Source organism: Anomalospiza imberbis, chromosome 12, assembly GCF_031753505.1.
Source record: "Anomalospiza imberbis isolate Cuckoo-Finch-1a 21T00152 chromosome 12, ASM3175350v1, whole genome shotgun sequence".
In the NCBI taxonomy this organism is placed as follows: Eukaryota; Metazoa; Chordata; class Aves; order Passeriformes; family Viduidae; genus Anomalospiza; species Anomalospiza imberbis.
Window position 1 is genome coordinate 8,677,565 of NC_089692.1, and position 26,836 is coordinate 8,704,400.

The 26,836-nt window shown below is 39.6% G+C and overlaps 1 protein-coding gene across 4 annotated transcripts in view; it reads left to right on the forward strand.

Annotated features, from left to right (window-relative positions):
- ADCY7 (adenylate cyclase 7) overlaps positions 1 to 26,836 on the forward strand; it is a 58,888-nt gene that overhangs the window by 13,212 nt on the left and 18,840 nt on the right. For 3 of the 4 annotated variants that reach the window (XM_068202673.1, XM_068202669.1, XM_068202670.1), the window contains 9 exons: positions 4,368 to 4,518; positions 13,602 to 14,137; positions 15,343 to 15,543; positions 16,787 to 16,948; positions 17,717 to 17,866; positions 20,114 to 20,262; positions 20,585 to 20,696; positions 23,015 to 23,142; positions 23,380 to 23,538. In XM_068202673.1, coding sequence (XP_068058774.1) covers positions 13,967 to 14,137; positions 15,343 to 15,543; positions 16,787 to 16,948; positions 17,717 to 17,866; positions 20,114 to 20,262; positions 20,585 to 20,696; positions 23,015 to 23,142; positions 23,380 to 23,538 — 1,232 coding nt within the window. In that variant the 5' untranslated portion in view covers positions 4,368 to 4,518; positions 13,602 to 13,966. Of the gene's footprint in view, positions 1 to 8; positions 206 to 4,367; positions 4,519 to 13,601; positions 14,138 to 15,342; positions 15,544 to 16,786; positions 16,949 to 17,716; positions 17,867 to 20,113; positions 20,263 to 20,584; positions 20,697 to 23,014; positions 23,143 to 23,379; positions 23,539 to 26,836 lie in introns of those variants that run through there. The other variant, XM_068202671.1, reaches the window with a different exon arrangement.

Here is a 26,836-nt window from a genome sequence, read left to right on the forward strand (position 1 = left end):
TCGGGCAGGTACGGAGCTGTACCTCGGCAATAAGGAAGGGTGGTGGCTTCAGCTGTACCTCAGAAACAGTGCTGGTGTTTCAGCCACGTGAAAGGAATAAAAGGAACCTCGTGATTCCATCCCCTGTTCTGTCACACCATTGCTCAGAGGCGCTGATTCCATTTGCTGCTGAAAAACCGGCGTTAAAAGATCCCCCTGAGTTTCTGTAAGTGCATTTACAGCCCTGGCTGCTGAGTTGTTTTTGTAACCACCACGTCTGTCAGGGGGAGCTGAAGCACGGGCATTCTGCTATCCTTAACATTATGCATTCTTATCTAATTATATATTTATTTTTGAAAATATAATGCTATTACACAATAACTTAATTATTATTTTATGTGATATTTAAAGCCCAGCATTGTGCTTCCTGCCACAACTGAACAGACATTCTCCTCCAGGAATTATATGTTTCTGGAAGTATGAGAATAAAGTCCAGCAAGTATTTAAGTGCCAGCAAAGATGTTTACTGTAATAAATTGTTATAGTCCAAAATTATAAGCTTGGAACTGATGTATTCCTAAAATGTCTTGTGAATATTCATTTATTTTGTTTGCATCTTTTGTGGGTGGATATTGGTATTAGGTCAGTTCCTTTAGGAGAGAAGAAAGAGGATACCACACACTTGGAGTCTGTCAGCAGAAAATCCATAGGAGGGAGGAAAGAAATGAATTTGAGTTCTTTCCTTTAACACATTAGTTGTCTTTCTCACACAGGGGCTAAGGGCTTCAGAAGGTTTTGAGAATTTGTATGTTCACAAGATGGAATATGGGATTACAAGGGAGAAAAATAGCTCTGGAATTTATTGTGTTTTAACTACAGGATGCGGTTATTGAAATAATGTTCTTGTGCTTTTGGCAATAGTTGACTCTCAGGCCTGCTCTTAAATTGTGCTGAATAACTTCAGTGAGAATTAGAAGTATTCAGAATTTTGAACAGGTGACACTAATTAAAAGGGTGATTTGTGCTTCTACAGGAACTCTGTGATCAGTCAGGGAAGAATTGACCAGTCAACTCTCAGCTTTGGTTGCTTTTCCCAGATCTGCTCCTGAGCTGCTTCATAGCATTGGTTTTGGTTGAGCACTTTCCTTGTGTGTAACTGCTGGCTTTCTCCTTGGGGTTCTGTGCAGAATGTGAGCTCTTTGAATCATGGTTGTCTTTAATGAACTACCAGCAGGTTGGATCTTCAGGCTATGGCTTATGTCCATTAGTAGTTTGTATTTTACTGAGGCATGGTATTAATGAAAATTTGTATTTTCCTTCCTCAACATCCGAAGATAAACTCGGGATGATTGAGTTGTGTAGTACAATTACATTTTCTTTGAAAGATACTGCTTTTTCTTAGTTTTGAATGGCTACTTCCTAGATTGCAATTTCTCAATTCTTGGCACTTTAAAAAAAAAAATCTCATTATGCCATTTGATCTGATGGTGAATAGTTGATGTTGCATTATTATTTTGGTACATTTTCTGTCTCCTTTGGTTGATTTAAGTCTCCCTAACACTAATCAACAACTGTACTTGTTACATACACAACTGTTGTTGTGTACTTCTTTGTGCTCTAATACTCCAAACTTCAAACAAAGGAAACATCTGGAAAATAATAGGGGTGTTACTAAGTAACTAAATTACCTTATTTTAATGCTGTAAGGTTTTGGGGTTTTTTTTTCCACTTTTGACCAGTTTTAGCTTGAAAAAGTTCAGGTAGTTAAAAAAACAAAAAGACCCCAAACGACCAAAACGCGGTAAAGCAAATCTGTGCTGCAGGTGCAGCATTGATCCAGCAGCTCAATGCCACACAAATAACAATTTGGTAGGTGTGAAAAGCAACTGCTGCTGTAGCAGCAAGGTGCAGGGCTCATAATGTAACTGGTTAAATGTTCTTCAGTCAAAATGAAAGCACCCCACAAGCTGTTGCTAGGGAAATAGGTGCCTGTGGTGAGGGTTGAATGCAGAGAGGCTTGTCTGTCTTGCAGATCAAAAATTGGCTCTGAGTACTTTGTGTATCACTTTACAGCTGGAAACTTGCTGCTTATCAGCACACTGGTCTCTGTGCCTCTGAGGAACTTCAGTTACAAATACAGAGAGAACCTTTTTCTTTTTAACTCTCTTCCCTTTACATTTTGATGTGAAGTATTTCTCTTGTGCATTATCTTTGTTTATAATGTCGACGTAGGACAGGAATATCCCCAAGACCTGATCCTGAGGACACTTCTAGGGAGCAGCACCTTCATCCCTCTGTAACTAAAAGGAATCTTGCATATAACTGTTTATCAGGGGCTCTGGACAAAATAATGTTTTTAGGCATAGCTTTTAAAAATAAATAAAAGTTAAAGTCAGTGAAACTTTGCCAGCTTGTTATAGTCATGACATTAATTCTCTAAATCACATTGTAGTTCTCTTAAGGCGTGTTATAAGTTATGAATTACAACTAAGCACCTTCACAAACATGGGGTGATTTTTAAAAGCTGTCACAGTTTATTTTTCTAAAAGGCACTGTGATATTTCTGGGATGCTCTAACTATTCAGCATCCTCCCCATGTGCTGCTCTCCAGATGACACTGGTCCATTTCAGAGGAACATGAGGCATCTCTCGTGATTATCTGACACTCCCCCTTAATACTGGATACGTGACACAGTGAAAGTAATGCAGCAGTTTATTTAGGCATTCCAAATTTTACGTGTAACAGGTTTAACAAAGTCTTATTTTTATCTGCCTTTACACATGCACAGACACAGCAGATTCATATCTGCCTTTTCAGATGAACCCTCTGAGATATCTTGTGGCTTTTCTTCTCATCTCTCTCCAAGCCTTTGTAAGGGTTTTGACCTTTTACATAAGAATCTTTTCCATCTTTCACCCAACTTTTATGAATGCTGGTGCATGTAGGTCTTGGCTAGGTACTACTTACTCCTGGCCAAAATCTAGTGGAAGTGGCCACAGCTGTCCCAGGACTTAGATATGAGCTGGACATTTAACCCACTGTGACAGAGTGGAGTTCCTATTTTGAGTGGTGGTTCAAGTAGTTTGTATATTTTAGCAAAAAATTAACAGAAATGGCAGTAGATTTACTTCAATTCTTGTTGTGATAAAATACTTTGCATCCACTCTGATTCTGTGCCAGATTATTTGGCAGTTTCCTTTGCCTTCTGCTTTCCAGAGTGGATCTCTGGGGACAGAGCTTTGGGGTGAGCAGTGAAGTAGATGCTGATACTGTCTCTTCCCAGCACAGCTATTTAACTTGAATCAGGCTCCTCAATGCCATCTTAATTCTGATTTCCTGCTCTGGGCCTCTCTTTGGGTCATTGTTTCAACATTTCTGTGTAACCATTTACTCCTGTTCTTGGGTTGTGGCTCTGGTGAGTATGCACTGGATTCCAACAAGGAACAGTGAGGAGCCAGGGCTCCTGCCAGTGCCTGGTACTGTGCTGAGGTGATGAACTTCTTTGGCATCCTCTCACATCTGAAGAGCTGTTCCCAGAATGTGTATGAAGAGGGTAAAGCAGGAAGAGAGTGAGACAAAGCCAGGAGCTGTAAGGTGTGATATGAATTCCCCTACAAGATACCTGGTGCACTGAGTTCAAGGATGATACCTAACCATATCTTGTCATCTGCCTAACTGAAGACACAATTTTCTGTTCACAGCATCCTAGGAGTATGCACTTCTGCCCTTTGGTACTCCAAGACAAGCAAGCTTAGAGTCAGAATCTCTTCATTTCCACGCTAGCAGTAGGCAGGTCTTTATCCAGAGTTACAAGGTCCAGGGAAGGAATATTTTGTTTGTGTGCTTTTGGGTTTTTTTTCCAGCTGTTTTCCTGCCATATTGTCATGTTTGCTGATCTGCAATATTTTGTTTTGAATTATATAGTTTTTAATTTAAGCTACCCTTCATGGAGTGTTTTTTTTAATTGCTGATATTTCGTCTTGTGTAACAAAACTTACTGAAAAAGTAGGACTTTCATTATCTGTGGTGCTGTGGAAGTTAGTAAAACATTCTTATCCTATTTTTAGCAGAGTTCCCTTTGCTGTTATGCAGGCCTAGCTTGAAAAACATTGGGATCAGTTAGCGTAAAAACAATGCCTCTCATCAGTCTTGAGCCTTCTTCTCAGACATTTCCAACTATGATTGTTTCAATCAGGTTATATTCATGCTGCAGCATGTTGCAATACAGTTAAATACTTTTTCTTCTACTGACTGTCTGAGTAAAGGTTCATAGAATGTATGATGGAGATTGAGTAGATTTTTCTTCCTTGAACTATGAGGGGAAGAAATAAAGCATTGTTAATGCTTACAGTGGTCCTTGGAGTAAAGATTCCCTATCTTGTTGCAGGTTCCCGTGTGTGTTACATCAAAAGTTTTAGTGTCAAGGATTTAACCTGAGTGGGCTGCACTCACTCTCCTGTAGGAATTTCAGTGATGGAACAGACCATGGTGGAGTGGAGAAATATGGATTTTGCCAATGAATCGTGTGACCTGTAATGGTAAGCAAACAACAAGCATGTGTTTCTTATCAGTGGTCCCAGTAAATAAAAGCCTGGAGTAATCTGCTGTTCACAGCTCAGCACTGCAGACCAGGTGAAAATGCTTTCTCAGTGCTGCTGTGGCGGGTGAGCACCCAGCCCTGGGGGCTGGCTGGGCACTGAGCAGTGCAACCTTCACTGGTGTTAGTGATGCCTCAGTTTGGAAAGTCTTCTGTAAACCTCGTGTAGCTGTGAGGCAGTAACTGCAAGCTGTTTTGAGAAGTGACTTTTGCCACATCCTGAAGATTTGCTTTGTCTGTGGTATTATTTTAGGTTTGGAAATAACTAGTTCTGCTCTAATACTTATTAACTGGCTTTAGTATCAGCAAATCCAAAGGATAAAGCTGCTTCGGGAGAACTTTATTTAAAAGTGTCTGCTTTGTTATAGCTGTGCCAGGTGAGATATCCCCATTTCCCCATGTGAGTCAGTGCTTTGCATGGTGCAAGTTTCCAGTGGCCTGTTGGCATTGGGAACGGTTTGGCAGGGCTGGCTGTCAAAAAAGCTTTGGAAATGGTAAGATGGAAGAGAAGATGAAACAAGAAGAGTGATAATGATTAGATCTTTGTTCAGACATTTTAGTATCTTAGTAGACAATCAAAATTTAGTGTGGAAAACAAAAATTCCATGAGGCATGTTGGTTGTCTCTGGAAAGCTCTCACTGCTCCTGCATGGTTCCCTCCTTGTGATCCAAAGCAGCTTACCCAGGCCCTTGTGAATGTTTGGCTCCTGTGGCCCTTTGTCTGGATAATGAAAAGTATGTATACAACTCCTAACAATTTTTTACTGTGTTGCTATAAAGTGAGACTGAAAAGAGAAGGTTTCTGAGGTTTTCAGTCCTTTATCATTGTTTTATTTCAGAATGACTCCACAAAGGACCTCTCCGAAAGCTGGTATTGCATTTTGGAAAACTTCTAAAAAAGAATTGTGCGTGTTTGACAGCTTTGTGTCCTGAGGTAGGGTATGACTCTAGAAACAATGCTTCCATCAGAAATGTCTGTGTCTTTGATGGTGTTTTCAATATTTAGCCTCCAAGGGAGGGAACTTCCTTATTGCAAGTGTTACTTTTAGTTTTTTTGGCTGTGAAGTACGTATGTGGTGGTGTAACAAATGTTGCACGGTTAGTTTGGGGAACGCTTAAAATTCCCGTGTAATGAATAGTATAGAGAAATAAGATTTTTAAAGCAGGTATTTGATAGGATTTAGTCTTGAAGTACTAGTCATTAAATAAAGGGGGGTTGAATTTAATCTGTCTCCTTACCTTCCCCCTTCTTCCTTAAATAGTATGAAGACTTTGCTTTAGTAAAGGATATTTCATACATTAACAAAAAGATTTGTGCTGCAGTACCACCCTGCAGTGCACTGCTCCAGGTACTGAGGCACAGTCACTTTTCTTTGTGTGTCCATCTCTTGGCCTTGGGCTGAGTTTTGCTTCCAAAGTAAGATTGCCTAGGGAAGAGGTGAGTAAGCAGAAATTCAGATAGAAACAACCATGTTTGACAAAAATGCTTAAAAAAATACTTGGCTCTGTAAAAATTAGATACTGGGACCAAATAAAATCAAGGAAACTGAAGTTGTTGTTGATAACAGTGTTTGAATTTCAGATGCCAGTTTGTATTTCTATTCACTTCAGTGGGGTGGGAACATTGTAGGTAAGAGAGAGAGGAGCCTCCTTCTCTGTTTTACTGGTTTTAGATGGACCCGACTGAAATGGGAAGCGATTTCTTATCTTACTCAGGTGTTATCTTTTTCCTGCCTTGTCCCTGCCATATTGTGATTGCACCTGCTCTGTGCAAATACACTATTTACCCTAGATGTGGGCAAGACTCATTTCTGTATTGAATTGTACATTCCCCTTAAATAACTTTGTGGGACAGGAAAAAAATGAGAGCAGTGTGTGATGCCCATTACACTCTTGTTCGCAGTGATTTTTAAATTTTTTGTAATTTTTTACTTTTTACACATCTGTTGTACCTAGTGATAGAAGAGTCCAGTTACACCCTGGTAGTCTGACTCTGCCACATCTCTGCTTCTTGACTGCTTTATTGAAAGAGATTATCTGAGCCATATTAAAAATATTGCAATACAGATGAGAGAATTCATTCTAGGTGCAATAAATTATCTTGAGCTTAGAAATCTTGTCAGCCTGAGCTTTTTGTTTGCTATTTATTGTAATTCTGTGACTTAAATGAGATAATGCCTGGAAAAAAAAAAAAAGGCCATTCAAACACACCTTTCTTGAATTTTTGTTTTATTGTTGATTTCAGTAAAAGGCTCAGTGTTACCTAGCGTGATGCTTTTTTTTTTTTTTTCTTTTTAAAAACTGATCCTGTGAAAATGTCAGGAGTTTTACTTTCTGTGAAAATCAGGGATATTCTTGTAGAAATTACTGGGGCCTAGACACACAGAGATTCTGTCCGTGTTCCTGTCTTAGCTGAAAATATTTTTCTGCATGGTGTTGAAGTTTAATGTTCTGTGTTTCAGGGTTTTTTTCTGCAGTTTATATAGCTCAATATTGCAGATTTTAGTACTTTCAGTAATAGCACAAGCACTCTGTTTTTGATATAACTAAACTGAAATTACTCAGTGAAAAGCTATTCTGGCTTCTGAGGACACTGTGTTCAAAGACATGAATTTTAAATAGGTCTGAAAACTGAAAGTGTAAGGGGAATATTGACTTTTGCAGTGGTAAGTTCAATTTTAGATCAGCTAAAGTCAAAAAGTCTATCTGTAAGATGTGACAGGGGGTTGAGAAGTCAAGAAATAATCACACACCTTGGTTTTGAAAGATGCTAAGCACAGCTCAATTCCCCTCTGGTGTGATGTATCTTTTTACACCCTGGAGTTTGCTGCTTATGAAAACCAGTATCATAAAAGGACTGCTTCCTCCCCTGCCCTGCTGAGCCAGACCCAGCACTTAATTATAAGGCTTAATAGATTTGTTGGTTGAAGCATTATATGTTTTCACAATAAAAAGTACCTTAGAACAGTAGTAAACTCTCCTGTGTAGTTCAGTGGCAGCAGTCTGGTTATATGGGCTCTTTTTTCTTTTTTACTGACTTTGTTTGTGAGCTTGTCTTGAATTACCAATTGGTTTTCTGAACCATATTCTGTCACCATTTTCTGTCTTACCTGGATCAGTAGCACAGAGGTTTCTTTCTGTGACTGTAATCTTTTTCTTCAAAGCACATCCTGTAATAATAGTGGCATTTAAAAATGAGCAACAAACACCCTCACCCTACCCCCAGCTTTAGCAGTGGTATTCTTCATATTCTTTTCCTTAGGCTGTGGACCTGTGAGAAGTGATGAGTCAGTTAAGGAGCTCACTTCTGTGCTTGCTTTCCTACTTGTGGTTTGCTTTTCCTTTCCAAACGCTGGGCCAGCTGTGGAGCTCGTCTGTACCTCTGCTACCTGCTGCGCTCCCCCACCCTGACAGGGAAGTGGCCTGCCAAAACTGGCTATCTGTGCTGTATTTGGTGAGTGGGCTCTGCAGAGAGCCCAGCAGGGGCTTGGTGCAGGTGCCTGGTACAGGATGGGGGCTCTGAGTGGGTGACATCTCCTCCTTGGCTGGCCAGAGCTGGCTGTTGGTGCTTATGAAACCACAGCCTCTGTTATTTCACATCTTCCACTTGTACAAGGGACTGAAAAATTGCTTCCAAATTAAACAGCTCGTTACTTATTCCTACTTTAAATAGCATTGGAGAATAAACATTATGAGAAGAAGGAATCTACTGAAATAAGAATGCGGATTAAAAAGTTCAGTTTCAATGCTTTCTTTGCAGCACTTTTAGCACTATCATTGCTGTGGCTTTCAAAGTTCAAGGGCAAACCCTGAGTGATGTAGTGTCACTGATTGCTCTGATACATCATGGGGTATTTTTTTTTTTATATGACAGACTACTTTTTGTATTGATTTGGTGTTTTAATGTAAATATAGTAGTGAGTGCTGATGTGTTGAAGTGGGTATGCTCACTTTTTGTGAGAGAATAGAAGGTGAATACAAGTAAGATTTTTTTATCTGTATTGCAGAAGAAGTCCTTCAACAATTAAATGTAACTACGGAAGGTGAAATTTCACATTAAAAACTTCAAAATATGTATAAAAAAAGTTTGCCTTTGTAAAGAAATTTACTGCTAGCAGACAGATCATTAAAAACCTACCTGTTCTCCACTCAGTACTTTTGTATGGGTAGAAGAAGCTAAGGTGGCTGCAGGCTAGCATTTGAAAGCAAAGTCTAAAAGGAAGAAGTGTTGTCTTTAACATGAATGGTATTTCCTGTGATGAATGCTTGGATTGATAAAGTTCATTTCCTATACTGAACTAGTGTGGAGTCCACTAGACTGGAGATTATTTTTGCTTGAGATTCATAATTCATCCACTAATCTCCTTCAATTATTCTATTGCATGTTTATAAATTCCTGATTCCCTTTCAGTATCTGCTAATGGGTAATTGCAGTCAGCAATCATTCTTGTCATGGAAATTGCTAAAGTAATTTCAGAAACACTGTTGTTATTTGTGTGAAAAAAAAGATTGAATGGAAATCAAAACTGTGCTTTCTGGTACTGTAATAGTTAAAGATGAAAAAAATGGTTCTGCTCGCTTTTCTACAGAAGTTATTGAGAGGAATAAGGCAATTTATATTGATTCATTTGGTTCTTGGTATTAGGGTTTGTTTTAAAATTTCAGACACTGCTTTTTGGTAACCAGGCAGCTCTGGGTGATCAAGTCTTGAGTTCTTGGCAAATGAACAACTAAGGGAAAAAATACGATATAAATAATCTAGGTGGTTACTGTGGCCGTGTTTGTTTGTGAATATATCAGGAGCTTTGAAATTAAAAACAGAACTGCAACATACTTGGATTCTGTTTGGAAAGACTTTAACTTGGTCAGGAGCTGCTGCGAATAACTCTCCCAAGACAGGAGGAACAGGATGTGGTCACTGGCTATCTGTCCATCCTGGTGTGTGAGTGATAGGGTGGGCAAGAGGGTGCAGAGTGAAGGAAGCCATCCCAAGAGCTGTTCTGTTGTTATCAGTCTGACTTCTGTATCAGGTAGCACATCATTCTTTCTGTTGTTCCACCATGCAATGCTGAGGGGAGACTGCTTTTTGTGCCAGAGCTCCAGAGAGCTCCTTGGGATGTGACTTTGTGCTCTGCTCTCTCCATGTCTTGGATGCTCTCCCCTTTTTCCCTCCCCCATCTGCCCTCACACTGCTCCATGCAGACAGTTTCTGGGGAGGAAGGGGATGGAAATTACCCCATGCATCAACACTGGCTGTGTGTTTCTTTAAAACACTTGGGCTCTACAGGCTCTGTACAGGCCATAGCTATTCTGCAGCTGTTGAGTCTTCAGAAAATGTATGTGCCTTCAGCCATGTCTTCAGAAAATGAGGTGGATTGACACAAAGCCTGGTGGACAATTTTAACTAGCTTGGGAGAACAAAAGAGCTTCACTCCAAGCCTGGTAGGCTAATGAAATAATAATTGCTTTTGTATTTTTTGTGACAAAATTCTGATGATGTGTCAGTAGGAGACTGGAGAGTTTAGCAGTGCTTGGAAATTCCCACCTATGGGGAGGAAAGCATAGAGCAATACTCAGATTTGTGGGAGATAGAAATGTTTTCCTTTTTGCTTCCAGGTGAAAGGTGGCTGTGCTTTTGTCAGGTCTGGCCCAGTACTTACCTAGAAGAGGTTCTGGTGCTGAATCTGAGCACATCCTTGTTCCCACTGAAACACAGTAGATTTGGAAGGTAATAGGTGTTTTGGTTCATGTTCTAGAAGGCATTCTGTTATCCAGTTTTTTAAATATCTCTCACATGTCCAGTGTTCTTACATATTCACTGGGCAAAAATTCTTCGTGTTAATTGGCTTGCAGATGGCTATGAAGCTCACACAGATTTGACTAAATCATATTAGTGTGTTTGGTGGCTGCTCTTGTAGGCTCTCAGCACAGTTTCTAACCCACACTGCCAGGGTTGCTTCTTATATATCCTGACCTGGGTGACAACTCCTTCTCTTTTTCATCCAAACACAATGAAGGCTTCTAAAGAAATGAGGCTTTTTCTTGATAAGCTGCTGATCAGAGCAGCTGGCGGCTTTATGGCAACAGCCCAGATCCAGTCCCCATTTGGCTCTGTGTGTTTGCCACTGATGCTTCTGGGAGTGTCCTTTGGTTTTTGTGGCCTGTTGCTGTTTTAGGGTTACACCTCTCTTGGTGTGTCATAACAACAAATCTTCAAGGAACAATGACCAAAAAGAGTAAAAGTGATGCTGTGGTGCACAGTGCTCACATGATCCTTAAACATATAAGCAGGAGCATGTTGAGTTGATTCTTGTTCCAGTGTGTGATACCACCCATGACAGAATCTTTTTTTCTCTCTCAAATCTACCTTCGACAATTCCAGAAGGTTGTTGGAAAAAATTCAAAGGAGGAAAGACAAAAACGTGGGGACTTTTAAAAAGGGAGGTGGTAGTGGCAGTGGGACATGGAAGTAAATTTAAACTAATTTGGAGTTGAATTATTCACCTCAAAGCAGCATTTATGTGTGGTGCATTATGCATTCTTGGTAAATCAGTAAAGTACTGTTGGGGAGTTTCTTTGCCTAGTAGAGTTCTGAGAAGAAATTGTATGACCCAGGGGTCATTCATAATTATTTGCAGTGCATATCTATGAAGATCAGCCAGGAAGAAACAAATCAATGAGATATCAATCTCTTTTTAATTAAAATGTGTTAGGCTATTGAAAAGACATGTCTCTTCAGTCTAATGGCCTGTAAAACTCCTCAACAATATTCAGAGATAGTTCCAAGATGACACTACACCCGTTTTTCATTTTTTGAGCAGCAGATAACTGAACCACAGCCACACAGTATAATCCTGTAGAATATACATAGTTCTTGGTACTGTTTTTTCATTGACATAGTCAGGAGAAGTGACAGAAAGCAAGCTGCGTAGTAATTTTTACTGGATTTTAACATTAAGTAGCCCAAGACAGGATCATTTGTTCCACATAATTGTGAATGTATTGCTGCTTAGTAATTAATAGTTATTTTTTGAAAATGTATTCTGCTAATTGGAAAAATTAAGTTCCCGCTCAAAATACATTTATATCATAAAAATTACCATCAAAATAATATTTCTGCAAGTATATTAAAGAAGATCTTAATTGGTTTTGTTCTGAAATACACTTTTCAGAAGTAACTGGGACAGCAAGCCTGTCATCTCTCTGACGTAGCTGTTCACATCAAGCAGAGTGAGCTCCTGCACCCCCAGCCCCATGGTAAAGGAATTCCTCAGGCTGTTTCAAGAGCTGTCTGCCTCTCTGGTGCATCAGAGGCCAAACCTTCCCACTGTCTGGAGTGTGCTGTCTCTGTTACTGAAAGACAAATTCAGATTGCAATACTTGCCCCTGTGCACATCTTCTGAGATTCTTCTTCAGGAACAAACTGGCTTATATCCAAGTGAAGTAATCATGCAGTTACCTTTGACTTGGAAAATGCAGTAAAACATGATGCAAATATTTCAATTTCTTCTTCATCTCTCCTTTAAATGTCAGTGGTTTCTGAGATTCACACTTCTTTCCAAGAGCATTATTATGCACATGCAAATGGTATGAATACCAAAATAATTTTTAAAGTGAAAATGGGAGGACTTCAATTATGATGAAAAGCTCAGTAATAACCAGTAAAGGTGAGACATTAGATATACCATTAACTATAAATGGGAAAGATTCAATTTTATTTGCTTATTATACATATATACGTATTTATATGTTAATATATATGTCAGTTTATTCTGGATATTGCTGAATAAGAGTGATGCAATATGGGGGTATCTTTGTGATTAATCCAAGTTTGTGGGGTACTCTGGAAAGAAGTTCTAGTTTCCCGTTTTGGAAAAGTACACTTTTTTTTTTTTTTTTTTTTGGTCCAGTCTCACTGTTGATATATCTGGCTTTGCCTGCTTGGCCATTAATAATTGGATAGGATGTCACTGTTTGGATCTATTTACCAGAGGCAGAATTGCTCACTATGGTTTCTGAAACTTCTTCCTGCTTTTAGTGTGAAAGCAGTCTGAATGTGTGTGTATGCAGTTAAGCATTTGGTTTTTGAAAGTTACTGGCTGGGATTTGGCCTTTCTGGGAAAAAAAAAAAAAAAAAAAAAAAAAAAAGTGGGTTTTAGTGGGCTCTTTCTCCCTGGAGCAGTGGCCTTGGGCACCATGGTGATGGCAGTCAAGTGGCAAAGAAGCTGTGGTCCTGTTTTCAAGTTTTAATAAGATTTACAAAATCCTGTTTTTCATGCTTCCCTCCATCAAATCCCCGTACTTCTTTTTTATGGCTCTTGGCATTGAATGAACTATATTAATGAACCTATATGCAAAATACTGGTTGTTAGAAATCAACAATACAGTTTATTTCTAAATGTTCATTGTTAGCAGAACACATGTATTGTCTTGGAAATGTATTACTTAAAGTGGAATGAAATACAGGACTAGATGTTAAGTATCTTTAAAGATAAGTTTAATGAATTTTGGCTTGGATAGCTGTATTCTTTTCTCATTTTTTAAATGCCTTAATTAAAGTGTGACATTAATAAAAGAGGGTTTCTTAATTTTTAAGAAGCATGTTTTGAGAAAGAATGCCAAGTGTATTGTGATAAAAGATTATACACACACACACACACACACACACACAGATGCACAAAACTTCCAAAGAGTTGTGAGCGTTCTGTTACATGACACGCTCACAGGAACTCTGTCGTTCGCTCAAAAGGAAAAAACCCATGTAGTACACTTGTATATGAAAATGTTTGAGTTGCCAGAGCCAGGTGAGCAGAGCAGCCCCTGGCGAGCACTGCTGGGCATCACTGCCCATGCACGAGGTTCCTGGGCTCCCACCCACCAGCAGCACACAGCTTTTGCTCACTGGTCACAGCATGCAGGTAGAAAGTCCAAGGAAAGTTTAAGGAATGAGCTGGTTTTATTCCCTCCCTCCTGGGGAACATTGTGTATGATTAACTATGAATTTACTAATCTTTCTCTCTGCAGGATTCATCCCAGGAAGTGAGATTCAAGCTTATGGAAAGGAGTTTGGGACTTGCAAAGTAATAATTGAATAAACCTCATGCCAGAAACACCTGTCTGCACCAATGCAAGTTGATCTGGAGCTTCATGCTTAGTGCTGATGATGAACTGCCTGTGGTTTTGGGGAGGCTAATTCTTGCTTTCGATTGATTTGGAAATCTGAAGTTGATGCTCATGAGAAGTAAAATCAGAGAACGTGGGTTACTCGGTGTGCCTGAAGATCACAGAGACAGCAGCCAAACGACAAAACTTCTCTTTGAAGCAGTGGCTTCAGCTGTGTCATTGTGTGCACTGGGAACTGAGAGAAATAGCAGCCAGCCTGGGAGAAGATGCCAGCTAAAGGGAAATACTTCTTCAACGAGAGCGATGACGGCAGGATATCAGACCCGCTCTACGAGAAGTACCGCTACACCAGCCAGCAGCATCCCCTTCTGCTGCTGCTGCTCTTCATTGCCATCCTCTTCTGGACTACTCTTATTATAATCTTCTTTGTTACTGCTGTGAGTAAACTTCTTTTGTGTGTGTTCAGTGCTTGCAGAGAGGATAAGGGGTTGCTCTGACAGTGGACTAAACGTTTTTGGCTATATAATGTTTTGAGCCATACGGTATTAAAGTTGCAGTGCTGAAAGGTATCAAGTAACTGTGCACGTATTACTGTGTATGTTTTTGAAAGGATGGGAAGAGAGGAGAGATTGCCAGGCACCTGCACAATTGCTATAATGATTGTTTTTCCTTTCTGTACATTAGGAACAAATCCTAATCTGTATTGAATGCTAGCTATGATAGTAAGTACTAAAGGGGCCAAGGAAGGAACAAGAACAGAAGTTAAAATGTCCTGCATTTCTCATATGACTTGTTGGTTTTTCATCAGGTTATTCCTGAGGTGATTTTTTTCTTCAAATATTTCTAGATGTTAAATTTATTTTTTAATTTTTTTTTTGGTTAATGAAAACACAACAGGAACCTCCCAGTACAATGGCTGATCAGTGGAATCAATATTTAGTTAGCAAATGAATGGTGATCCTATAGGCATAGAAAAGATGCACCTTAAAGATTTTTTTATTATGTAGTGTAATTTGATTTTCTGTAAACAAATTTGGTGTTGTACAAGCCCAGCTGACAGCTGGAAAGAAGAGTTAATTTAAAGATAATACTGTAAAAAGACAGTAAACTAGCTGTTAAAATTCTTCATTGCCTTTTAACTCTGCTTTCCAAACCCCGTGTTTCATGATAAAGGGTCTTCAAGTCTCCCTTTAGCAGCAAATCAAATCTTACCAATTGCACTTGTATCCCTTTTACCTATTATTTATTAGGAAGGGGAAAAAAAGGAGCAACACTACTTTTAACTATTTATCCTCTGTGAAACTTAGATCACTGTTTCCTCTTTAGCAAAGTTCAAACTCCAAATACATTTCTTTGGGTACACCTGCATTATAGCTACACTGTAGTTAGAACTTAGTGTTTTTGGGGATTGCCTTTTAAGCTAGTTTGGAAAATAACAGCAGTGTAACTGGGGTAGAATGAGTATCTATAATAGTATTTATTATATTAGCTCTGTATGTGTGACTATCAGAAAGTGTTCATGCTGCCAGAGGTTAACTTATTTCAAAGGTATCCAAGCTGTTTCCAGAGCAGTGTAGGTGCATTTTCCATTTTTCTGAAGGGGACATTTGGACAGCTGTGACTGTTTGTTGTGCTTTTGCAGGAAGCTCATTCCCACCTTGCCTTCACCATCGCCGTGTGCGCTGCCCTGGCCGTGTTTGCAGCCATGTACTTGCTGCTGTGCATGGAGTCCCTGTTCCGCAGGTGGCTGGCGCTCTTTGGGGTGATGGTTTGGGTCTGCTTCCTCACTGTGGGATATGTTTCCCTTTTTGAAAAAGGAAGTGATTATCAGCTGTGGGAACAGGTGTGTATGTTTTGTTCATTCAGGCACTTGCATAGGACTGGTGGTCACTTGTGGATGTGTTTCTGTGCTTTAGTCTTTCAGAATGTTATAACTGTAATAACTCTTCTGAGATTTAGCTTAACTTTTTAAAATTGGCTTTATTGATTTGTTGCAGTAAAATTTAGTTGGTATTCTGTATTATAGTGAAAATACATTTTTGTGGAAAAAATTGAATAATTGCAAAAACTTTCGTGGGAATTGCATCTTTAAGTTGTAATTGAATGGGATTTTTATTTAGGAATTTTACTAAATCTTATTTACTATGAATTAATCTGAGTGATTTTTTGTTAATAATACTTGCTTTTTTAATTTATTTGGGTCAAAGAGGTGTTCAAGAAATGTATAAAGGTCTCCAGAACTAGGTGTGCCCTAGGGAGCAGGTTTTAAGTCAGTGGGAGAGGTGAAGTGAACAATAAGGATTAATGACACATCCTGGCATTGCTAGGTGTGGCTAAACTTCATTGCTTGCTATCTCTGATCAGAAGTTGGGTGATTTCATGAAGCCAAAAATATCATAATTTGTAGGAAACTCCTCCTAAGAACTCATAATGCAAGCAGAAGAGTTTTAATTAAATAAAAATGACTTGTTATCTTGTTTTATGAACTCTGCCCCTTCCCTTCTTTATTTGAATAAAGAAAGATAGAAATTACCAGTTAAACAACCAAAATCTGATTTGCATTATAACCTCAATCCAGCACTATGCATTAAAAGGTTATTCTCTTGTGGGAGGACCAGGAAGTATTGGTTGGATTTTTGGTTTTTATCAAACACAAAGCAAACATATATATGTGACTGGGTGATGTTAAAATTAGAAAAATATCTTCCAACAGGTGAGAAATCGGATTCTATTCAGTATTGCTACGCTTGCAACACACTGTTCCTGATGTGTGCATCCAAAGTGCATCTCCAGCTGTAAAGGATAAGTTCAGGATAAAGGGCAAGGACAAGTGAAAAAATTATAGATGAAATGTCATGTTAACCCATCTTGTCTATGAGCCTATAGCTGTTAATCCCTCAAAAACTCTTAGGACTACCACTGTCCTTATGGTTTTAACTGTGTTTTGAAACACCAATATCTAATTGTTCAGCCTGAAATTGAGCAAGAATCCTACTGCTTTGCTCCTGTTTCTGTAGTGGTTTTTAGGATTTACCTAATAACATATATGTGTGATTATTTTTTGTTTTTTCTTTCTCTTTCCAAAGGTGCCATTCTTTCTGTTCATAATCTTCACAGTTTATACCATGTTACCCTTTGGGATGAGAGGTGCTGTCATAATTAGTGTTGTTTCTGCTCTCTCCCATATTGTTGTTTTAACTGTGGTAAGTGCGACATCTCAAGGAAATAAGGAACCCATTCCATTTCAGGTAAGGAAATAATTTGGTTACATAATGAAATACTCTAGTCAAGGTACCCTTTGCTTTTGGCGTAACTATTCTATTTAGAAAAGTTCCATTGATGTTTCAAGTTTGTGGATTTGGAGCTTGGGCCCAAAAACCCTTGGGCTTTCTGTAAAATTGCAAATTTTTAAAACTATAGTGCAACTTTGTTTTTCTGACCTAAGTGGAAAAAGCAAGGTTGTTATATTAATTTTTAAACCAAGTTGTTAAAAATATGCCTAGCATAGTCACAGTCACTCTTCCCAACCGGTGCTCTTTCAGGTGGGTCTACCTACCTTCATTAGGCACTGCCCACAGGGTGGATCAAAAGGGCCAGTGCTGCCCTGGGGTGTCAGAGGGCCTGGGAGTGCAGCCTGCTGCGTTCAGGGCTCCCAGCACTCATTAACAGGGTGTGTTCACAGGAGCACCCCAGCTCATTCCGTGCAGGTGTGCCAGGTTCCACACAGCATGCTGATGCAGGAGTTTGTGCACTGGTTTTCCACAAACCAAACGCTGGTGCCTGCAAATAAATGTTAAATGATATCATAGCATTTTCTGTTTCATTATGCGACTGTGAAAATTAGATTACATCTGCCAAGTCCATCCTGGGTAATAGCAACAATGATTTGTTATGGGATGGGGTAAGAGGAAATGAGACATAGTCTGAGATTGATTGTGTTTTATGGGACTAATATGTGTGTTAGTGAAGTATCAATGACTGCCCTGCAGTAGGTAAATATTTTTCTTCTTGTGCAGCTCCTTGCCAATGCTGTAATTTTCCTTTGTGGCAACTTCATGGGTGCATTTCACAAACGCCAAATGCAGGTTGCTTCATGGGATTTGTACAGATACACCTTAAAGTGCATTCAGGTCCGAATGAAACTGAAGATTGAAAAGAGGCAACAAGTGAGTGAGCTAGTTCATGTTATGAATTGCTTGCTTTCATTTCCAAAGTTTGCATAAATTCATAAGGTTGGTGACTAATCCATGTTGAAAGGCTTGGTCCAATCTTTGAGATACCCACCTAGTGTCAAAAATAAAAGTTGTGCCATTTGTAACAAAAGAAGGAAGTTAAAGGGAGGAAGCTGTTTTCTGGGGCTTGTCTACATGAAAATCACAGTATTTGTAACAGGAATGTAATTGTCAGCCATTTTTAGTTCCCTTTTTCCTAGAATAAACTGTTCCTGGGACTGGCCTAAGATAACTTGAAGACATACCCTTAATGCTCTGAAATTACTTGTAAGGTAATTTTAGCAGTTAGTTTTATGGTCTGCTTGGTCACTTTTTTTTGCATAGAATTCTAAAGTATTATTTGTTCTTCTATTTTATTATCTCACAAATTGTTTTTCCTTTGCTAGAAGGAGAAAATTGGATGTGAAGGGAGAAAAAGAAATCCTATAATAGATTAAAATATTTATTTCCATAAACTCCAGTGGTATTCAAAGAATAACAAGCATGAATTTCTTACTGAGGAAGATTTGTAGAGAGATACCAAAGCTGAAACTGAGGCACCTTTCCTAGTCTAAATAGGGTTAAGAAGTGCTCTGCAAGGCTGCTGTGTATCTGCCCACCAGTTATTAGATAAAAAGAAGGGGCTGAAAAGTGACTGACCTGATCAAACTGGGAAGAAGAAAATGCCACCCTGCTAGTGCGATCTGTTCTCTGATGCTAATCTTGTGAGATGAGATGACAAATCTGCATGAAAGCCCTGGCAGAATTTCCCCACACAGCTGCCGGGGGAGCCTCTGATCACCTTACGCAGGCAGTGTGCTCTCATTTCCTGGCAATGTGCTTACTTCCATAGGTGTTCAGGATTTTGGATTTGGGATTGGTTTTTGTAATGGTTGCTTGTTTGAAGTGTAAATGTGCTTAAGTCTATGGAGAGCTTTCTTTTCATCCATGTTGCAATTTGCCAGGCAATTCTGAATATCCTTTCTGCCGCCCATTTTTCTGTGAAAAAGATGTGAGGACTGCAGTTCAGGGTTCCTCACTGCTTCCTTGAAAACTGTGTGATGTGTCAGCCTCCCAATGGCCCTGTGACAGTCCCTGGGATTCGGCTGTCAGTTTAAGTTCTTTCCCAGCGTTGACCCTTCTGGTACAAAAACAGTAGGTGAGGGAAAGGAGGTGTTTCTAGTTCTGGGATCAGTCTCAAGCTAAACTGCTGCCTATACCTTGCATAGACGAGTACTTGATGCTCAAGGATTCTCCTCCCACTGTGATCCCACAGTATTTCTTCTTGGGGGCAGGCACTGGTTAAATAACCCTGGCAGCTCACTGCTGCCGGCACATGGCTGTGTCGGGTAGTCAGGGAAAGGGGACAAGGACTTGGTCCCAGGGGACAGCACTCAGCATTTTACTTGGCTGCACAATGTGTTAATCTTGCTGCTGATGTTGTCTGAAAAAGTTCCTGCTTGTAGCTGCTCCACACAACATTTCCTCTTCCATCTCTGCGGTGGGAGAGCCCTTCCTCACTCACAGTACTCTCTTTTTGTCATCCTCTTCTGCCCAGCAAAGTACCAGGGTTTTCTCTGAAGAATGGGCTTTTGAGTGAGAGACAGTGTAAAACGGTGCCTGGAATAGTCAAACGATGGAAGTGGGTTTGGAGGAGTCTGTTTCTCCTTCAGTTCAAAAGACTTCACTTCAGCGGCATTGCTTCAGTTTAGCTAGAGCAGCATGCAGCTGACACTTCTATATCTGTTGCTGCTTTTCCAGCATTTGAGAATTTACAAACGTTTTTAATATTGAATAGATTGTTAGGTACAAAACCGAAGCTTTTACAGAACCTTTATCAGACAATGCCAACATAACACTGACATCAGAGGACAAAATAAAATGTCATTTATTCAGAAAGTGTAGTACTGAATATTGACATTTTTTGGTGTGTGTGTTTCATGGTTACAACGGAATGTCACACCTAGGCCACAGGGAACAAAAGAAAAAATGAAACATAATTGTGAAATTAATAATTTGGAAAATAGCAATGCAAAAATGTCTTCTGGAAAACCTGACGTGTTACTCAAAAACTACTTGAATAAAGGCATTTTTGTTTTGTTTTTTTTGTGCCTTCTTGCAGTCAGTAGAATTCTGCAGTTTCAAACTTACTGTGTTAATAATTTTACACTATTATTCCTCCCCTCCCTCATACCTTTTCAGGAAAATTTGCTTTTATCCATCCTGCCTGCTCATATCTCTATGGAAATGAAGCTGGCAATCATTGAGCGACTGAAGGAAACTAATGATAACAGGCAGATGCATGACAACAACTTCCACAGCCTATATGTAAAAAGGCACCAAAATGTTAGGTAAGTGGAAGCCCTAGAAATAATTGTATTAATATAAACTTCTGATTCTTATCAGTACATATGGTCTGGTGAAATTAAAATTTGAAGGCAGACTGTGAGGCTGAAGTGAGCTTCTTTCCTGCTGTGGGAAGATAACATGTGTTGAAATGTTGAACGGGCTGTCTTTTAAATAAGGGGAGATACTTGAACCCTTTTTGCTGGAGTTGTTTCCCAAAGAGGAGAGAGGTGTTTTCTGTTAAATGCATTTCAATAGTAATGCTGACTGGAATTGACGTATCTTCATATTTCACTTGCCCTGCTTTTTCCCTTTACTCTTGTCTAGCATTCTTTATGCAGACATCGTAGGATTCACTCGCCTTGCCAGTGACTGCTCTCCTAAGGAACTTGTAGTGATGCTGAATGAACTCTTTGGAAAGTTTGATCAGATTGCAAAGGTAGGTTTACAGTTAGTGCTGTAGGATAAAGGCCTTTGGAAAAAGAAGTCTTTTTGCACAACAGGAGGCAGCTGGGTGTTAGACCTCAAGTCAGGAGGGCAAGACTGCTTTTGCTTTAAAGCTAACTGGCAAAATCACATTAAAACAAAATGTAAATAAAAATTGGGAAATGTAGCAAGTTGCTACTGTAATTCCAGTTCTTGGGTGTGGAGGTTTATCTGTATCATTTAGGAAATTGTCTGATGGTGGTAAGTGATTGCAGCAGGGCTGTAGGAGGTTCTGTGTACAAACTCCTCTGAGGAGCATTGCTGTGTGCAGCTCAAAGGTTTGTTTGACTCCACAAATGGAGAACTCTCAGACACACATTTAAGCTCATAAATTCAGAGGCATCAGGCAAAGAGTTCTTTAGCTCAGGAGTGAACTAAAGAAAACTTCCTGTTACTAATGGATGCTTACAAAAAAGTGTAAGACTGGGGAGTAGTTTAAAATAGTCCCTATTAAGATGTACCCTCAATACTGACCCTTCAGCCTGGCATGAATTGATAACACTTCCAGGTGCTGCTTGAGGTTAATTTTTTGCAGCAATAATCACAAACTCAGGTTTTTATTGCTCACATTATAGGGACTGTATCACCTACATGTTTGTGTGTTGTGTTGGTGAAATCCTAAAAAGTTGTCAGAAAAAATTGAAAAACTCTAAAATTATTAATGCAGCAGAAGAGTGAAATTGCTGTAATTAAACCCTTGTGGATATAATTGAATACATTCCTAAATATACCACTGGTTAAAACCTGACTAAGGCGCTAGTAATGCTTTTGACTAAATGACATGGCTAACTTTTGCATTTATCTGAATTCAGTTGCTGATAAGTGTTTAAGTACTGACAAATAAAAGTTATACTATATCTATTGCAGTTGTATTGTTGTGAAGTAGCTATAAAGACAGAGTAAATTATGTCTTCTTAGTTGTCAAATGGCAAAATTTATTTTAATGCTGAAGTAGAAGCTGAGGTTAAACACGTTTGGTCAGGTTTTGTAACTGTTTTGCAGATACAAAAATAGAAAAAAAATCTAGATTTTGAGTGATGTGTTTTAATTTCTCACTGCTGTATGCAAATTGCACTGTAATGTCTGGATTTAGTGAGTCAAGGTCTTTTGCAACTCTGTGGTTGAGCTGTGAGAAGAGGTTCCTGCTTTTTGTGCTATTTTTGTTCTGCCAGGGAGTATTGTCATCTTTTCCATAAAGTACAAATATTGCAAGCTCCAATTTACCTAATAAAATTGATGGACACTGAGCTGGATGCTGAAGTGCAGCAGCTCTAATCCAGGGCTGGTTTTCCCTGCTGATCCCTCTGAGCTTGTCACTTGTGGCGCTGCTCAGAACCCACTGGGATGGATTAAGATGTGGAGACTGATGGATGTTCCCTAAAGGCTTTAACTGATCAGGGAGAACAGCTCAGTTTGGGAAATTACCACACATTTGGGCTGATTTTGGAGTTGATTTAGGAGCCGTGTTCCCACAGCAGGTAGTGTTGAACAGCTGGAGCTATTGGCTGGCCCAAATTAAGCCATGGTTGCTTGTCAGTCAAACATTACACAGCCTTGCAGAATTAGCCCTGGCTTGCTTGCAACCTTTGTAGTTAAAATTCTTCAGGAAAGTGTTAACAAAAGACAGTATCAGAGACTTATTGCTCTCTCCTGCCAGTCATTGGCAGCAGTATCCTATGTTGTGCAGTTAGGAAATTGGTTTTTTTTCTTACCAATCAGTATTGTGAGTTTTCTATTAGCAATAGCAAGCCTGAAGTGTGTCCCAGCTTTCTCTTCAGTCATGTTTGAAATAAAAAAAACCCATTTTGCATCTGCACAACTACCAGGTTGGGTATCTGAATTTCTAAGTTTTCCCTCAGTGCTGGGAGGTTTTATGACACTACACCCTGTTACTTATGAGGCTGCCATGTAAAACTAGAGGGGAAACTGCCCATAATTCCGATGAAGATTAAAAGATCGATAAGTAGATTTCATCTTTTAGATGGTAAATTCTGTGACAGTTTTATTTTATTTATAGTTTTTTCAATTTCACACAGTTCCAAGAAAAAGGCGAGAAACTAACAAGATGGTTTTATTTCAGAAATGCTTCAAGTGGTCATTTTTGTCCTCTCCAGTGAGCAATGTCCAGGCATTCAGACGTGGGGAAGAAGCAAGCTTTGTTTCAACAAGGAATTGAACAAAGCCTGACTTTCTCAAACCAGAACCTTTGGAGCTGTTAGCCTACTTGCAGTAAATTGTTTTCTGTTAAAAATGTTTGGTGTAATTTTGCAGGAGAATGAATGCATGAGAATAAAGATCCTGGGAGACTGTTACTACTGCGTCTCAGGCCTGCCTGTGTCCTTACCAGTTCATGCCAGGAACTGTGTTAAAATGGGGCTCGACATGTGTGAAGCAATAAAGTAAGTGTTACACAGAAGGCTGTTTAAAATATAGATACTGTGCAGATATTGAATTAATTGGTTAAACTAGTTGAATTAGTTTTCTTGTCAACATTCCAAGTGTATTTATGAGCTGTACTTGCATTGTTCTGATCGTAAGTCTGTCTCGCCTTTGCACCAAGTGTATGATGAGACTAAACCTTAGCAGGAGGAGGAGATAAAATGACAAGTGTGGTCTAACCCCCGATGCCTCCCCAGGCAGGTGAGAGAAGCCACGGGCGTGGACATCAACATGAGGGTTGGGATCCACTCCGGGAACGTGCTGTGCGGGGTGATCGGCCTGAGGAAATGGCAGTACGACGTGTGGTCACACGACGTGTCCCTGGCCAACCGCATGGAGTCCGCCGGAGTGCCGGGGTGAGCGAGGGCCCCTCTGTGCGGGGCAGGGCGCCGTCCCCGCGGGCCGAGCTGGGCTGGCACGGCCCAGGGTCTGTCACTGTGCCATGACACATCCTCACCGTGGGTGGTGGAAATAGGACAGATGTGTACATAGTAGAGCTATAAAATGTTAGTATTTTCTGATTGTGTTTTCAATGAGCTATAAAATTCTATTCTTAGGCAAGCGACTGCTTCTTGACCTTCCCTTCATGGGAGAAAAATGTGCATTATGTTGACTTAGTTAATCCATGCTGTATACGGGGATAATTCTACGTTTGTGAATTCAGTTAAAGAACAGTTGTGTCCCTTAGGTCAACAAGGCCAAGCTGTCTTTATCCAGTGTTTCTGCTAACACATTGATCAGTTCCACTTGATTTATATCAGCTCTGTATTCACCACCCCCACCACTCAAACCCCACAAATAACTCAGAAATCAAAATGCATCTTGATGGGGAGTATCCCAGGAAGGAGAGTCTGGAGCTGTAGTTTGTTGTACATTTGCCATGGGCAGAAGGAGGGAAGTGAGTGGTGCTGAATGGGAGGATTGAGGCTGAGCAGGAATATAACTTGTCATGTGCTGCTCAGTGATACAAGGATTGGGGCTGAGGTTGGTCTCTTATAGCCTTTTAAAGACGCTCTTTGAAAAGAACAGATAGAAATGTTTTTCAAAACCACCAACATTTCCATTTTCTTTGTTTAGGAAAGTATACTTTTCCTGTTTTCTAAGTTAAATTTAAGGATTAGAATTAACCTAAGAAAACACTCTATTTTTTCTTTCTTATTTTGGTAGTTTGCACTAAAAAAGGCCATTATGAGACTATTTCTTTTTTCATTCCCAAATCAGACCATGTTTTATTTTTTGTGTTGTGGTAGTCTGTGCAGATTGGTTTCTTTTAGTAAGTGTTTCTAACCAGTGACATTATAGCTCTTCATATTATTTCTATACCTCAGACAGCTTTTAGGTATATGCTTGTAATTTAAAAACTAAAGTGGTTTATTAAGTGACAAGAAGTTATGAATATCAAAACACTTTATTGCATTGGTGACTGAAAAAGAAAGAAAACTACTTGGAGCTTGGTTAACAGTTTCACCAGCAGCCAGGCTGAACGGTTGAGTGTGTTGATTCAACGTGATTAAACAAGAATACAGAGTTGTAAAGTTTCTTTTGTTGGTAAAACAAACAGCATGACTCTGAATATGGCAGAAAACCACACTTTGTTAGTCACGTTTAGGACCTTTGCCTAATCTTGAAAACTCCAATTATTCTTGTATGGTTGTCAGGTTTATAGTTGATAAGCTGGTAAAGAATTAAGCTGGTTTAGATTGTCATACTGATCCGGAAACATTTTTCTTATTACTTCCTCTACGTATAGCTGTGTTTCAACTTGTGTTTCAAGACTGGCCAGAGGAAACACCATCCATTTGTGGAAGACTGAGCCTGACAGGGTGGAAGGGGGTATTATTCACTATGCAAGTGTTATTTTTTTCCTGCTCTGCAAGGAGTTATTTTCTGGGGATTCGTCATTCCAACGTTAGCTAGTCCTGCTCCTTTGGAAGCAGTTTTGTCATTAGGAGCCAGACATAGGTTTTGTTTAAAATAGGAATCATATCTATTTTGAGTTTTTCTAAATGAAGGCATTCTAAAGACTTTTGAAGGGATGCAGGAAAACTGTCTTGTGATTTTAAAAATTATTTACATTCGTAACAGAGTAATACACTACTAAAGCAAAAAGGAGTAGCATAAAACCAAAATTAAAAATGTATTTATGACCAATTCTTTCGAATGTGTAAATGCCTGAAAGCTCAGCACGTGTTATTCTGCTGTCAGCATAGGAAACGGGGCACAGTGTGCAGGATGTTCTGTCCTGCCATGGCAAGGGCAGCAGTGCGTGCTCCAGCTTGCCTGGGAGAGCAGCTCATGGTGTGCTTATCCTGGAATCCAGTGAGCAATTAGTAACTGCTGAGAGATCACTGGCATCTAACTGGAAGAGAAGTTTGCAGTAAGATGGGAAATGTCCTACGGCAGTGTGTGATTTGAGGGAGAGGGGAGAGGAAGCCTGGTAAAATGCAAAACGGCATTGAACGGCAGTGAACAAATGTACTGCTTTTTGGAGTAAAGGAATAGCACAGGAAACTTGCTGCAGCACATGGCTGTGTTTTAAGGCTCACGGCACAGACATCACCCAGAATACTCCAGTCTCTGTGTAAGAAAATTATGCTTCAGAGCAAACTTTAAAATTTCAGATTTGCAGGTTCACCTTAATTGCAAAAGTGTGTAGTCAAAGTAACAATTTTTTTTTTTTTTTGAGAAAACTACCAGTAAACAAATGAAAGTGCCTTCTGCAATTCAGCTCTTACTGTTGGCTTGAGAAGTACTGAGAAAGTTTTTATTCTTCCTTCTTAGAAGCTACAGCCAGTAGTTTTCAGGTCTTGGACACATTATGTTCATGCAAACCTATGTCCAGCTTTAGGAAGGCAAGGTGGGTGGAACAGTGATTCCCTTGCTCTCTCTAGTTAGGCAGCAGTGCTGCACACTGCCAGTTTCCATTCTGGAATTTTGCTTTTCCCAGTCCTGAGCTAATGGATTGTAGGACGGTGTCTAACCCCTCTGTGCCAAAGAAAAGTGAGAAAAGCATGGGAAGATGAACAATGAGAAAGTAGAACTTAAGCAATGCTAGTTTATGAACTCTCTCCAGTCTCTTGTTGAGAAATTATATGGAAAGATATTGCTTATGTGGAAATACATGATTTGGGATACTGAGTGAAATAACATTTAAGTGGAAGTGTGAATAGGTACAGAAAAATACTGGCTGCTCTTCTCAGAAGTGTGTTGTTGTTGTTGCTGTGTTGCCTTTTCCTCAGATTTTTTCAGTCAGAAAAAGCAGACCTTCAGAATTCTCATCAGAGTTAACAAAAAACCTTCCCTAGCTTTCTTTTCCCAGACTTTGTGTCTCCCCCACACTCATGCATTTCTAGCACAAAGCAGTCCTTGCTTGTGTTTTGTTCATGAGTTTTCCCTGCAGTTCTCACAACCTGCCTGTGAGCCTGCCTGTCTTGTGAGTCATCAGATCTCCTTTGATCACATTTCTTCTTGTTTCATTTACTTCCCTGCTTATTTCAATTTAATTTTATACCAATACTGTCTCATTATGGGAAGTGTTTTTTAGCACGCTTGCTATGAATGATGTACTATGGTAAAAGATTGCAAATATAAGTTTTAAGTACTGGCAGGATTTTTCAGTTAACTGCCAAAGCAGGGGATGTCTGAAAAGCAGAA